Raw genomic sequence first — 16,571 nt, forward strand, 5'->3', positions numbered from 1 at the left:
GACTTTAGTGAATGCATTAAAGGGGTATTCCCATCTCCAAGATCATTTCCCAATATGTAGTAGGTGTAATAATAATAATAATAATAGCAAATATCTCCAATTAGAAATGTAGTACAGTTCTTCTGATTCGCTATGTTGCTTCCCCAATGTGCAGGGCATTGCTGTAACTTAGATATTTATGGTTACGACCACTAACAACTAACTAACTGTCACCATATGAGTGATCGCAACCATGGTTACCTAAGGTTCTACAATGCCCTGCACATGGGGTAAGCGACATAGTGAATCAGAAGAACTATACTACATTTCTAATTGGAGGAATTTTCTAATATAATTATTATTATACCTACTACATAATGGGATAGGATCTTTGAGATGGGAATACCCCTTTAAATACTACAAACATAAAAGAGAACTGACGTTACCATTACCCTTGTTGATACAGGTTGTCAATACACAGATTGACACTGTCTACACTGATTGGACAATTTTGGAATAAGTAGAGAAATGCCTCTTTTACAAAGGGATTGGTAACTCCAAGTTGCAGATTTACCTCTTTAAGGACACAGCAAATTTTAAATTTTGAGAATTAATTTTTTTTCTCCTCTACTTACAAGAATCATAACTTTAATTTTCTGCTTTTTTTTGCAGGCTAAGTTTTACTTTTGGCTAACACTTTACCATGAATGTACTGAAAAAAGGGGGAAAAAATTCCAGGTGAGATAAGATGGTGAAAAAAACAAAACGTAATAACATCACTGGTCTGTATGTTTTGCTCTTATAGTGCGGTTAAAAAATTACCTGGCAACTTGATCCTCCAGGTAAGTGTGATCATGGCGATCTCAAAAGTGGATAGTATTTTTTTTAGTATTTTAGTGTCTTGAAAAAATTCTGACTTTTGTAAAAAGAAAAACTATGTTGGTTTGTATCGCAGCATTCTGAGATCCATAACTTTTAGATATTTTTTTTTTATTTTCCATTGTTATCCACTTAACATGTTCTTTGTAAGATAGGAAGAAGCAGATAAAGATGTGTCCTTCCCTTACTTAATCCTTCGCTCAACATGCCCCAAGATCAGTGGCGTGGCATGAAAAGTTTAAAAACTTTTGATCATTCTTTCTCTGTGCAGCCCCTCACGGTTTGTGATAGGAGTTGCAGACTATTTGGGATTTAATATAATGCTGGCATGAGGGATTGCATCTATTTTGTAACAGAACTTCCTTCTGTTTGCAATAAACCAATCAAACAAGAACAATTTAAAAAGCTCAAAACAACAGATATAACAAGTGGTTTCTTCAAATTCTGCACAAAATGCCATTGCACTGCAGTCTCCGAATTACTCGCCCCTTTATGACAAGCTTCTTTTGTACTTAGTTGAGCGTCTTTGGCTTTTATAACCTGCTGCAAACAAGATGCATAGCCAGACACCAGCTTCTGGCAGCATTTCTCAGAAATCTTAGTCCATTTTTCATAAGCAATGGCTTCAAGTTCACTAATATTCTTGGGTTTGCATGTTGCACCGACCTTTAACAAATCCCACCAAAGATTTTCTAAAGGGTTTAGGTTTGGCGTTTGTGATGGCCATTGCAGAATCTTCCAGATTTTCTTCTGAAATCAAGCCTTAGTGGACTGTGAGGTGTGCTTGGGATCAATGTTCTGTTGGAAGGTCCAATGACACACAAGCTTTAGCTTCCTCATAGAAGGCATTACATTTTCTGCCAGGATTTCATGATACTTGATTGAATCCATCATTCCCTACATATGTTGCAAGTTTATACTGTCAAAGGAAGCAGAGCAGCCCTAGACCATCACCACGCCAGCGTCATTCTTTACTGTAGGTATCACTGAGCCACCACCATTCTTCACTGTAGCCATCACTGAACCACCGCCATGCTTCACTGTAGGCATCACTGAGTCCGCACCATGCTTCACTAGGCATCACCAAGCCACCGCCTTGCTTCACTGTAGGCATCACTGAGTCCCCACCATGCTTCACTGTGGGCATCACCAAGCCACCGCCTTGCTTCACTGTAGGCATCACTGAGTCACCATCATGCATCACTGTGGTCATCACCGAGCCACCACCATGCTTCACTATAGGTATCACCGAGCCACCGTCATGATTCACTGCAGACCTTACAGAGCCACCACCATGCTTCACTATAGGTATCACCGAGCCACCGTCATGCTTCACTGTAGACATTACAGAGCCACCACTATGCTTTACTGTAGGCATCATTAGGCAACTGGATGTATAGCCAGATACCAGCTTCTGCCAGATGTTGGTATCTGGTTATATATAATGTTTCTAGCAAGTCATAACAGACATTTCATGAAGGCAGTTAATGAAGTAGTCATTATAAGAGGCATTTTGAGTTCATTTTGGCGAAATCACTTGTTAGAGTTGTGTTGAGCTGTATAAATTGTTCTTGTGTGATTGCAAACAGCAGAAAGTTTGTAAATTTTACTAACAAACCTAATTTGCAGTGGCATTAGAATAATATTGATTGCAACTATGTCAATCTGCAATTTTCTTAAGTAATCTAGTTTCTTCCAAGTAACCAAAAACATTCTTGGATTTATTGGTTTATTATGAGGTTCGCCCAAGTGTGCACGGCTTGGCAATAAAAATTATAATTAGATCCTGAAGTTCTCACATAATCTTCCCACTGTCAATGGCCACTGCCAAAGAAAACTTATCGCTAAACCCATTTGACACTGTTTGTTATTAACCTTATTGGCTGTCGTTGGCGATAACACATTATTAGCAGCTGCCATCATCAATTCATAGGTATAAACAATCAACTACAGGTTACATAATGAGTGTGAGCAATAACCATAAAGATTAAGGAAGTAGAAATCCAAAGCGAAATGATTTATTCATAGTTTATTCCCCACTTCATGTAACGTCATGTCCTCCGGCTGCGCACAGGATCTGATCAGACATCTAATATTTAATATCAGGAGACTTGAGGACTTGTGCAATCTGCGTCTTTAAAAATAATAGAATTATCTATGAGTAAACTTGGTTCTATTGATGTAGATTGTGATCATGTGAATTAGTTCATATGTATGTTCTAGTCATATGCTATTTGATGATCTTATTAGACCTAGGCCAACACTGATGAGGAGACATCATCTATGTCTAGAAGAAAGAAGGTTTAATCATCATCATAGCTGCAGATTCTTTACTGTACGACTATTGAAGCTATGGATTCTTCACGGTAAGAGCAGTGAGACTATGGATTCTTTACCATAAAAGCAGTGAGATTATGAAACTCTCTGCTACAACATGTTGTATTGGTTCATTCCCTAAACAAGTTCAAGGAGGCAATGGATGACTTTCTTGAAAAATATAATATTACAGGTTATGGGCACTAGATTCTTTGATGGGACGTTGATCCAGGGAACTAGTCCTTACTGGTTCTGCTTTCACATTATGTGGATCCAAATCTAATTAATAATAATAATGCACCATTTTTAGATACATACTTTTGAGTACTGTCTAGTTTCTTTGTATTTTTATCTATCTATTATCTATCTGTTCTATCTATATCTATCAATCTATTATCTATCTGTTCTATCTATCTATTATCTATCTGTTCTATCTATATCTATCTGTTCTATATATTATCTATTTGTTCTATCTATCTATTATCTATCTGGTCTATCTATTATCTATCTATTCTATCATCTATCTGTTCTATCTATTATCTATTTGTTCTATCTATCTATTATCTATCTGTTCTATATATCTATCTACATCTATCTAATAAATACACCATCTTTTTTGCACAAGAATTTGCGTTTGCTATATATCTATTATCTAATATCTATCGATTATCATGATGATTGCATATAATAATGCATGCATCGGGGTATGTGCACATGTTGAGTATTTGCAGCAGATTGCTATGTATCATCTATCAGTCCATCCAGACCCCCATCTAGTAAATATTCCCCATGAACAGAGACCACTTTGGACAGTCACAGATATCTCCATTTAATATTGTTGTATTTATTGGGTTCTGAACATTTACACATTCACATCCTCTTGAGTACAGTACATTTGGCACAGTAATAATGTTTACAATGAAAGTAACACAAATGAATGGCAATAGATTTAAAACACATCGATAAGAAAAAAGAAAAAAAAAAGTGTCCTGTACAAATAAAGCATCACAATACAAAAACGGAAATACCTTTATATTTATATATTTATATATAGCCAGAACTATTTGCACATAGTTTATTAGAGGTAATTTTCAGCTTTGTCTGGAAAGGTCCTAGTCTTTTCTCACGACGCGGGATTCCAATATAAATCTCTAGTAACGAGTGCGACTGACGCTTCAGCTCTTTTTTTCCTTTATTTTTGGCAGTTTGCTTCGAAAGCAACTATACATGGCAGGTAATAGAGAGGAAGGAAACTCAGATTGGGTAAGGTGTAACAGCACATCCATCATAGCTCTAGTAAGCGCACATCCCCACATGTAAGCTGAGTGGGTAGAAACAATTCCTTTAATCTGGCATTCAGAAATCCGCCAATTTCGACAAGTCGTCACTTTACTATTGGAATTGTCTGACTGTCCAGTAATGCAAAAGACTGATTGGAAGAATACTGAGAAATTTTATAACTACATTACTTATTTTACACTGATCCTGGGTTATAGCCATGTGATAAAATTCTACTGGTAGTTATTGGAAACAGTCAACAAGTTTGTCGACAGACACGCCTGAATAGCTTAGCTTCTCTAATGCAGTGGGAGAGCCATTCCTCCGTTCATCAGATTCCTATGCTGCTGCTTGTGTAGAGAAGACACTGCAATGATCCTTAAAGCGGTTGTCCACTACTTTTACATTGATGGCCTTTGCTTAGGACAGGTCATCAATGTCTGATCGGCCGGGGTCCGATACACGGGACCTCCACCAATCAGCTGTTATCGGTGGCGGCAGCCAGAATTGCTCACTTGCGGAGCTGGCCGTCTTATGATATTGGCCGAGGCTTGTTACTACTCATCCACCTCCTCTTCAAATCAATAGGAGGCGGATGTGCAGTACCTGGCGGCGGCCACTATTAGAAGATGGCAAGCTCCGCAAGTGAGTATTTCCTGCCAGCGCCACCGACAAGGATAACAGCTTATCGGTGGGGCTACCATTGACCCCGGCCAATCAGACATTGATGACCTATCCTAAGGATAGGCCCTCAATGTAAAAGTAGTGGACAACCTCTTTAAATGCTTAGCTTAGTTATTAACCCCAGTTTCACACACCTGTATTCCATGGTTCGAGAATATAAGGACAGGCCGTGGGTCTTCTCATCTGAACTCAACAGATAGATATGAGGCTGATGAATTCAGGTCAGGAAACCCACGGCCCGTCTGTACTTGAGCCGTGAAATATGGATGTCAGAGGCGTGGAGCATTAAGATTTCAGCTCTGAAGCCTACAAAATTATGAATGCATTTTTAATCAGCAACACTGGATCAGTAATAGACATTTTACACAAATGTGGTGTCTGAAAGAGGACGAACACTCTAAAGAGGGTCTGTAAGGGCGGAAGGCAGAAACTTTAAAAAAGTAGTTTCTGCCATGAGTCTGGAGTTCTAGCTCCCGCTTGAGTAAAGCTAGCCATACTCATGAGAACTTGTGGTCGAACGATTGTTTGGCAGACAACTTTCCCGTACACGTGTGTTTTCAACAGGCAGAGAGGAAAAGGACTACAGACAATCCAGGCATCCGCTTATCTCCCCCGAAAAACAAAAAGATGGGGTGTTGAAATTTCACTGGCCCAATTCTTCCCTCCTCTGCCATTGTCTGTTGGGGGACAGTCGGGAGACCCCCCCATGCACATCAGATGGTCGCCTGGTCCAGCCATAGTCTTGGCGTTCGGACATCTTTCAACTAATGTGTATGGGGGTCTTATCAGTGAGTGCCAAGATATAATTTACAAACCTATAGGAACTCCATAATGAAGCTTGGACAACGGGTCATGGGCGCCTTTATATAAATGCAGATTTGTATTACCGCTGTGTGCATGGACCGTCATAGCACAGTCTATCTGCCAGATGTTGGTCTTTGTCCCCAATTTTAGGAAAATTTGTATCTTCTTTGAGAATCTAGACATAAAATAAATATTATCTTGCTTCTTTATATTTTTCCTACAATTTGGAACAACTGAGGGTTGCTATAAATGCCGGAATAAAGGAATTGTTATGTAGACTATTTGTATTTCTTGTGGCCTTACTGATAGGTCAGTATTTTGGCAAATCTAATAGTAAAAAACTTGTGTAAACCTGTTAGGAGGATGGCATGAACTTTATGTATTTCTTGTCATATCCGCCCATACAAAATATCTGGTGCAGAATTCAGTAATCCTATGGAAATGAATGAAATATTCACCCAAGAGCAGAACTTCTCAGGGGCTCATGTTATCGGTTGGGAATTATTACTCTTGTATTAGGAATGACACAATATATGAAGACCTCATATACACAATACTGGTGCATCATGTCAATATGTGCTTGCAGGGGCCCCTCGAAACCAGAACCAGTTGGGATCTCTATTTTTTTTTTTTTAAGGGGATGTCCATTTTCACGTAGGAAAAAGTTTCCCACTGTTGGGATCCATTGAGATCACCTGTAGCTATTGGGGGGATCTGCTGTGCATCCATTGATTTTATGAAATATCACCGGCCCCCTTTATAGTTTAGAGCTAATCGAGAGGGAGGGAAAACCATCCATGACCCCTTTTCTTCCTCAGAGCTAATCGAGAGGGAGGGAAGACCATCCATGACCCCTTTTCTTCCTCAGAGCTAATCGAGAGGGAGGGAAGACCATCCATGAGCCTTTTCTTGCTCAGAGCTAATCGAGAGGGAGGGAAGACCATCCATGACCCCTTTTCTTCCTCAGAGCTAATCGAGAGGGAGGGAAGACCATCCATGACCAGTTTTCTTCCTCTTAAAGAGATGATAAAATTGACTAGATGTTTCGGAGATTGACTCCAGAAGATAGACTCCTTTATAATTTTCCAAATTAATGAATGAATTAATTAATTAATAAACTTAATAATGTATTCACTTAAAACCATTATAATAAAGATATAATTACACCTGAGTTTAGGGGAAAAAAAGCAAAAAAAAAGAAATATAAAATGGATTGCATATTACTGGCCAGGTGGGCATTTACCACCACAAATTAGGTAGCTGGTCTGCCGACAGTTGTCTCTCCCGACTGCCCATACGTAGGGACGCTCGTCTCGGTAGAGAGTTCTGGTGTTCTCCAGGAGAGAGCCGCAGCCAGACACGAAGGGGGAAGCCTAGTTGGCAATGACCTAGTGTATTGAAGACAGAGCGTATGATGGTTGGTGGCCATTAGAGAGGAGGCGATTATTAGGATGCTTTCGGGCCTATAGACTGGTAGATTAGGAGAAGTGATCTAGTTCGGAAGATGACCATAACTGTTGGCCAACCCTTCCAACCCTCACATACAAATTCAGACGAATGTTCAAGTGTTTTTGATGGGATGAGTGGCGTAGGCAGCTGACATAGACCTCTGCCACCGGATCATTTGGGAAAAATTTATTATTTCCGGTAGGCCGCCATATATATGATGCAATCAGACAGTCTGGTCAGTGGGTTTGATTGATTTATCGGTAAGGACACGTTAATAATGGTACTCTTTTCTAGTGCTAAGTCTAACAGTGCTCAGGTCTTGACAACCTTACTACAGGTTGAGACACAAGAGGACCCCCGAAGACAAGAAGAAATGGTGCAGAGACCCTAATGCCCTATCCAAGCAGCAGCAGTGCTAGCAAAATCCTCGCTTTACCCAGTAAACCTGTACATCTGTACCATTTATGTGCAAGAGTAAAGCTTCCCAAACAGCATATTTGTTAGTACTTAGCGTCTCCACCTTGGCAGCTGTGACTTATAGGCTCAGGATACTGCAGCACAAGAGGAGAACGTCAGAGCAAATATACAGGATGAGGTCTAGATATACCAGCTAAGAGGAAACACTTCAGTAGTAGCGTCTTCTGAATGTCTGACATAAGCACTGCTATGTATTTAGAGGGTATAAAAATAACTGCTTTAGTCTAGAAACAGCGCCACTGTAGCCCATAGGTTGTATCTGGTATTGCAGCTACATCTCATTCACTTGACTGATGATGGACAAGAGTAGAGCTATTTCTAGAAAAAAAAAATGGCCATGTGTTTGTTTTTTTTGCTTTTGTTTTGAACAACCTCTTTAATGTTGACCACGGTGGTTGGACGTGGCTCTGTATTTTTGGATTGGATTCCTAAGTTAGGTGGAAGATGGCAACTTCTGTCACAAAGCATCACGGTCCCGAGTTTGTCAATGATAGTGGCACAGAGTGACATCTATGGGAACGTGCCAACTAGATGATTGGTAATTTTTGGGGTGTTTTTAGGTGCTTCCTCCGAGCAGTTTGGTTGACAGTTGTGATTTGTCACATAGAAATGTCAATATTCCGATTGCTGGCTATGTAGCCACGTCTTGACTTCATCACTGCTACACTGGCCATGCTTCTTAGTGGGCAACAGCATTTTTGCTCTAGTGGAGCGTCAAACAGCTAATCAGTGGGGTGATAATGATGTATTTGATATTTATGACCCGTTCTACACACAGGTCATCAATATACTTTGACCGGACAACCCCTTTAAATGCATGTTTTTTTGGCTAAAAATATACTTTGCAGTTTAGTTTCATTCAAAATATTTCACTGTTAGCCCTCTGAAGCCTCTGTGTTACACTGTGTATTGTTGGCTGCAGAATAAGATGAACTGAGAGTCCATCAGTGAGCTCCTTCTCAAGAGAGAGTTTAGAACTCATCTTCCTTCTGAGCTCCTCTGAGATTATTTATGACAACATGAAAGATGTGATAAACTTTGTGGTCATGAATTGGCTAAGAGGAGCTCTGAAGAAGAAAGGTAAGTATTAAACCTTTCTGGCAAACCCAGCTTCCTGATGGAATCTCAGTTTACTCATTCAGCAGCTAAGCCATAAATAATGCAACACAGAAGCTATAGAAAAGCAAACGGTGCAAAATTTTAATGGAACCCGATTGGAAAAATATATTTTTAGCGTGTAATACATGCATTTAACTATAAAAAAAAGAAAGACCCCAAAAGTGCCTATATCTTTTAACACTTAAGTGATTGCACTGCAAAGTCACGTAGCAGTCAAAATTCAGTTCTATGCTTATGTGGTTGTAATATAAAGCAATTTTATCTTTTTTTGATCTCCAAAAACAGTGCCACTCCGTGGACAGTGTCTGGCATTGCAGCTCTACTATAGTCACTTGAATTTTTCTTTTACAACCTCTTTAAAGTGAATGTATATCCTTTTAAAATATAAAAATGTAAAAAAAAAATCCTATGCTGATAAATTTTTCAACATTTTTTTAATAGCATAAATATTTGCTACAGAACTGAAAAATAAATTTCCTCCACTAGGGGGAGCTAAGGAGTTTACTGCATGCTGGTTTTACATTAAAGCTCCCTCTAGTGGCGGGCAGAATATTTTCATTTATATCTTAAGGGGATTTGGAACTACAGTATGTAGCAGTCAAAAAATAAAAGAAATCCAACTTTTATAATGATTTATGAAGGAAATAAAAAAATGTTATGCCTAATAACGACATGATAATTAAAGGCGTATATCCACTGATGCCACCGGTATGCTATTTGCCAAAGGTTACTGATGCTGCTGTGTATCCCACACTGGCCAACTCTTTAGGTTCACTCTCTGGGTGGCTATATTTGCAAGAGATGAGTCCCGTGCACCACTCCGTTGTCTGTGCACACTTTGTGCAACCCTACAGAAGGTAGTAGCAGTATAGAGAAATCCGGGAACCAGGCACCAGACATTGTCTTATGGTAACTTTATCAGTACAGAAAAATCCCAACGTTTTGGCAGCGCAGGGCCTTTATCAAGCTATAAAAAAAGAGAGAGGTATGCATGCCTCTCTCTTTTTATGGCTTGATAAAGGCCCTGCGTGGCTGAAACGTTGTGACTTTTCTGTATTAATAAAGTTACCATAACAACGTTTCAGCCGCACAGGTCCTTTATCAAGCCATAAAAAAGAGAGAGCCATGCATACCTCTCTCTTTTTTATGGCTTGATAAAGGCCACGAGAGGCAGAAACGTTGTGACTTTTCTGTATTAATAAAGTTACCATAACAACGTTTCAGCCGCGCAGGGCCTTTATCAAGCCATAAAAAAAGAAAAAGGTATGCATTGCTCTATCTTTTATATGGCTTGATAAAGGCCATGGACGACCGAAATGTTGTGACTTTTCTGTACTAATACAGTTACCATAACAACGTTTGAGCCGCGCAGGGCCTTTATCAAGCCATAAAAAATAAAGAGGCATGGAACCCTCTCTTTTTATGGCTTGCTAAAGGCCCCGTATGGCTGAAACATTGTGATTTTTCTGTATTAATAAAGTTACCATAAGGAGGACGTCCGATGCCCTGATTCCTGAATTTCTCTGGGGTGGCTATAGCAGAAATTTTCCCAAATTTTTGTGGGTGATATAGTGACCCCCTTTTGTGAAGTCATGTCCCTTTGAAGCACAGTTTGATGCTGGAGCACCTTCCAATGATAGAGCCTAATGGTGTTAGACATAGGAAACCTTCCCGAAACACTTATCTTCGGGAGGTTTCCAGGGGGGATAACTGGGGCATGGAATATTTTCCAATTCCTCTTTTTACAGAATATGGAAAATACTGAATTCCAATACATGTTCTTTCTATTTTCATGCCGGAATTTCTGGCCATTACCAGATAAAGCTGCAACTAACATTAAACCCAACCGTTCATCAAGAAGCAATAGGAAGATGGAAATTTCTGGCCCGAAAAACATAAAAAAAAAATGGATAAAAACCTAATAGGTTGTATAAATAGCTCAAAAGGGAGTTTGGATGAAAGTAATAATAATAATAATAATAATAATAATAATAAAAAAAGGCCTAAAAACAAAGAAACTAAACTGATGCACTGTTGCTTCAAGCCAATATTCCTTCCTATCTTTATAGTTACAAAGTTCTGAAATACTATACAATAGATCTAGTAGAGCGTAATATCTGTTTACATCTTTAAAAACAAAAAAAAACAATAATAATAATATTAATTATAAAAAAAATAATAATCTCTCACAGAAACTTGAACCAATACACATACAGAGTATTGCACATTGACCTTATTATAATAAATTCTTTATGGACTAGCATTTTATATTTTTTTTTTCCGGTACATGCAGCAGTTTTGATACCTTTTATAATGAATAAGACTCCACAGGCTTTTTTTTTTTTTTTTGCCGCAAACACTATTTACAAAAAAATCTCACCTGTACAAAAGGCAAATAAAGCTTCCTTAGTGCCACTTTGTCACTCACAAGTATTTTTGATTTTTTTTTTTTTTTTTCCGAGAAGCAGCAGCAGCGGATTCATTATCTGTCACTTTAAATTGAATCCTGGTCGCCGCTTACAAGAAAAAAAAAAAATAAAAAATCAGTCCAGTAAAATACATCAGAAATTGCAATACAGGTTATACACAAATACACAGGGTACTCTGCAAATGAAAACATAAGTAACACTGTCAGCACATCTACGACAAGGTAACTATGGCGGAACGGTTTTTGCCTCAGTTGTCGTCATTTTCTTTCTTTTTTTTTTCCAAAATTCTTTCTTTATTTTTTTTTTCAAAATGAAAACACAAACTCAATGTACAGTTTCTGGTGAATGTCAGGTCTCATCGTCGTTTTGATCATTTGCACACTTATCCCTAAGCGTGATGCACCCGATTATCATTCTGCGCGTCACATTGTGACAGTAGACAAATCAAAGAAAAAAAAAAGAAAAACAGGACAGTAGTGCTCTAGATTCATAGACGTGTGCAAGGGCAACATGGGTGCAGGCGGAATGGGTAAGGTCCGGGAGCCGGTTCATACAAAAACATTATAAGGGCAAGATGTCTTCATTTTATAATGCAGCTATAGGGGAACTCCTACAAGTCCTAAAGAACCAATAATGATTTAATCCCGCAGGACATTACTGTACGGCACCCATGGATGTCAATGGTTTCATACTTTGGATATTTCCCCTTTAAGATAACTGTGCTATAATTGGAGCGATAGTCACCCTTATGAACCATATTATGTTTCCATAGTTATGGTACCACTCCATGGCACATAGCAGAGAGGCTTAAACGGGTATTCCCATCATCAAGATCCTATCCTAATATGTAGTAGGTATAATAATAATATCAAATACCTCCAATTAGAAATGTAGTATAGTTCTTCTGATTAGCCATGTAGTATAGTTCTTCTGATTAGCCATGTAGTATAGTTCTTCTGATTAGCCAGTTCTTCTGATGCCCCATGTGCGGGTCACTGTAGTAGCTTAGGTATCCATGGTTACAGTCACTAACAGCTAACTGTCACTATATGTGCAACTGTAATGCCCTGCACAAGGGGAAGCAACATAGCTAATTAGAAGAACTATACTACATTTCTAAGTGGAGGTATTTGATAATATTATTATTATTACACCTACTTCATATCGGAATAGGGTCTTGGGGATGGATTAAATGTGATTATTTCTGTGCCGAGACAGAAGTTACAGTTTGCTTTTATTTTGTGACAACACTTTTCCCCCTTTTTCCACTACTGAGCAGAGTTGTCGGAGAAACCTTTATCTGAATCCAAATCCATCCTCAAATAATGACCACATCTAATAGCCATAAATAGTTTCAGTAAGAAAGTAGACATTCATGCGGATTCAGATTTTCAGATCCACTTCCCCTATGAAGCATTGAACTGAGGGAATTAAGACAGGGAGTGTTGTCATAGGAATACTAGAGGGGGGAAAAAAAACCTCTTCATCTTTTTTTTCTAAGCACTAAGGGGACTTTTGTATAGAACTTGTAGGAGGAAAAGTATCAGAAACTGAGCATTTTTGAAACAGAAAATTCCAAAATGGATGAATCTAGCCTTGTAATAAAGTCAACCTATCGCATTGAACGTCTTGCAGGCATGATGTTATAGAGCAGAAAAAGCTGAGCAGATTGATATATAGATAAGCGGGAAAAGATTCAGTAGAAATTGTAATTTACCGATTGAAATCACGGCTTTTTTACGGCTCAGGGGCCAAGTGGGCGGTAACTGATTAGGACCGCCCACTGGACTCCTAAATCCTGAATAAGTAAAATGGAAAAATCTCAGGCTATATTATATCTTTTCCTACAAAACTATATATCAATCTGCTCAGGTCTTCCTGCTTTATAACATGAATGGGCGGCGTTTGATCGCGACAGGTTCCCTTTAAGCTTTGATCCTGGGATTCAGGATGTTGCATTCCGTTTTAACAATGCAATGATTCTAGATACTATTGTTTAGCACAAATCTATGGGATCTGAAGAGTGTCAGTCATTTGGAATAAATCAGCAAGGAAGATTAACTAAACCTTAGCTGAATGCTAAAATAATTTAGCCCTTATAAAGATATTGACTAGTACACAAGCGCCACCTCCGAAACACAGGGCACTGACATTTACACTTTCATATGCTTCCTCTTAAAAGTACAGCCGCCACTTTCCTATCTGCATTGCGAGGGGCTGTTGTCCCCCATCCTTCACCCTTTTTTAAAGATTCAATGGAGAACATAGGCAAACGTAAAAAGGATGTATAAATAATAAAATGACTGCTTTCTTGTAGAAACAGCGCCACTTTTCACTGCAGGCTATGTGTGGTATTGCAACTGAGCCCCATTTATTTTTTCATAGTTCTAAACTGCAATACCACAAGCAGCCTATGGACAAAGGTGGCGCTATTTTTATAGAAAAAGTTGTTTGTTTGTTTTTTAAATCTCATACAACCCCTTTAAGTGTTTGTATGAAATGGTCATAATGGAAGATAGGGGCTGTATAAGAAGACTATTGTGGTGCATTATTGTGCTCCCCCTCATATATTTACAGGTTTTGCGGACCTCATTCCAAGTTTGTTTGTTTTTAAGATGACAAGTTATGTCCATCTGTCTCAGTGGTTGAAGGGAACAGTGTTTAAGCAGGAAAGGGTTTAAATAACTTAAAATACTTAAAATTCACCCTGCATTGCTTTCCTATTATACACTTGTAAATAAAAAAAAATTAAAATAATAATAATAATAAAAAAAAATAAAAATAAATAAAAAAATGTTGTTTTCTAAGATTGTCTCGGATTTTGTGGTCGCCATCAGGCAGAATGTTACAGCTAAGGATACAAACTGCAATGTTGCATCGCTCCATATAACAGAGAATAGGAGTGCCTTCAGATAAAAACTAAAAAAAAAATCAATAGCAACAATAAATAGAATCTTTCCACAAGTAGCAGGCTCATAATAAAACAAGTTTGTAAGGATCCACTGAATCTCAGTCACGTGTTACGTCTCCATAGTGCTACTGCATCAGGGCGTAATTCCACTTCAGGCCAAAGGTTCCTCTCCGAAATAGGAGAATCCTTCAAATTCGCCCTGATTGATTTGTTTCACTATGGCTTCATCCACCAGTGTCAGAACAGGTTCTTCTCGTGTAAAATCCTGGTCAAAGTTGTTAACGTCACGTTTGGTTTTCTGGAAAAATAAGCAGAAAAATCGGTTGGTGTTAAAAATAGAAAAGTTAAAGTATCTCTAAAGCGAGGTCCAAACTTCGGTGAAGATTAATTTGCTAATATTTTATTCATCACTAGGGGGGCCATACCGGAGAAGGATTTATATAGGTTCCCTTAAGCTCATTAATAAATCGATATGTGGTAAGCTCATAAGCACCGCCTAGTGGTGGCTGCAGGTTGGACAATGTTTTTATCATATAACCCTATGGTTGTTTAAAGAGGACCTGTCACATATCCCAAAAAAAATTAGTTTGTTAACTTGGCAAAGTTTTCTCTGCTGGGGGCGTGTAGTCCTTCTCCTCTATAAAGCTGCCCAATCAGTGCTCCGCAGTATCTGGAATCTGATTGAACAGTGTGACCACTGCTGAGCGGTGATTGGGCAGCATCATAGAGGAGAAGTACTACACACCCCCAGAAAAATCTCTTGTGAAACGCCTTGTTGGAAACAAGCTTATTTGATGTCAACAAAGAAGAAAACGGGACAAAATGAAAAAAGGAAAACAGTGACAGATTCAGGGGAACAATTGGATTTTGGCAAGTTAATAAACCCATTTTTTTTTAGACATGTGACAGGTCCTCTTGTAAAGGAGCAAGGGATTTTGGTTAGTCAAACCTATAAAGATAGGCTATGAAATTAACCTCTAAAAATTCTAAATGTCTTTGCAGAGTCTAAAACCACAAGGAAATCTAAAGGGAAATGTAAGAGACTGTCAGACTCCCACAGAGAAGGCAGAGATGGCAGTAAACTTAGTGCAATGTAAAAAAAATGTCCTCAAAGAAAGAGGTCTTAGATAGCATTATGGGGGAATAAAAAGGAAGGATGGAGGGAAGGAAGAAAGATGGGAAAGAAGGAGAGAGAGAGGGAAGGAAGGTAAGGAAGAGAACAGAAAGAAGGAAGGAAGGGAAAAGAAAGAATGAAAGGATGAAAAGGAAGGAAATTAGAAACGGTGGAAAGAAAATAAGGAATGTTAAGGAAGGAAGGAAGATGGAAAGTAAGGAGAAAGTAAAGTAAGGCAAGGAAGGGAACAAAAGTAGGGAAGGAACGATGGAAGGAAAACAGAAAGAACGAAAAGATAAGAAAGAAGAAGGGAAGAAGAGGATGGAAAAACAGGAAGGAAAAAATGATAAGGATGAAAGGAAAGGAAGAAAGGAATGAAGGAAGAAAGGGAGCGAGGAAGATGGAAAGTAAGGCTAGAGAGAGAGAAGTGAGACAAGAAAGGAAATAAAAGAAAGGAAGGAAGGAAACAGAAAGAAAGAAGGAAGCAAAAGATGAAAAGAAAGGAAAGAAGAAGGGAAGAAAAGAAAGGAAAGAATGATAGGGAAGCAAAGAAAGAAGAAAAAAAAACAAAAAACCAAAGCTGTCATGATCCTTATCCCATGATTCTAGCCAAGCACTTGCTGACCCAAAACTGTATATCCCCTATGTAAAAAAGAGTGTCCTATAAAAAGAGGAGAATGCAACCTAAACATGTAAATTAATAACACTGAATTGCCAAAAAATGTGAAGTTACTTATGTCAGCATTTACAGTTAGCAGTGAAAACACACAAAAAACAAAGACAAATTAAAATAAGGTAGAAAAATAAAGTACACTGTATCAAAGAAAAAAATGGCAACATTTTTTTAATATACCCGAACAAGAAAAAACATAACTTTCAAACCAATATGAGGTTAAAAAACAAAACAATGCCTGGTGATTAACAGGAAAAAAATGGTCCGGTGTTACTCGTATATTGCTTGAGCGGAGACATTTTGACAAAATAATGAATAGACTCAGAGGTTAAATAAAAAAAATAAATGCAAATATAATTTTTCCCGTGATTACATAAGGAATATGATAACGCAAGATGCCAAACCTCGCTCCTCCTGTACCAGTTTGCCGTTGTGTTTTTGTTCAAGATTTTTGTAATT

General features: G+C 38.4%; 1 protein-coding gene across 2 annotated transcripts in view; it reads right to left on the reverse strand.

The window, feature by feature from the left end:
* Positions 1-3,998: 3,998 nt before the first annotated feature.
* Positions 3,999-16,571, reverse strand: part of PRKCE (protein kinase C epsilon) — a 465,721-nt gene continuing 453,148 nt past the window's right edge. For both annotated transcript variants that reach the window (XM_073672057.1, XM_073672058.1), the window contains one exon: positions 3,999-14,623. In XM_073672057.1, coding sequence (XP_073528158.1) covers positions 14,477-14,623 — 147 coding nt within the window. In that variant the 3' untranslated portion in view covers positions 3,999-14,476. The remainder of the gene's footprint in view (positions 14,624-16,571) is intronic.

This window comes from Phyllobates terribilis, unplaced genomic scaffold (genome assembly GCF_046119375.1).
Source record: "Phyllobates terribilis strain yellow unplaced genomic scaffold, ASM4611937v1 Scaffold_3__8_contigs__length_932513732, whole genome shotgun sequence".
In the NCBI taxonomy this organism is placed as follows: domain Eukaryota; kingdom Metazoa; phylum Chordata; class Amphibia; order Anura; family Dendrobatidae; genus Phyllobates; species Phyllobates terribilis.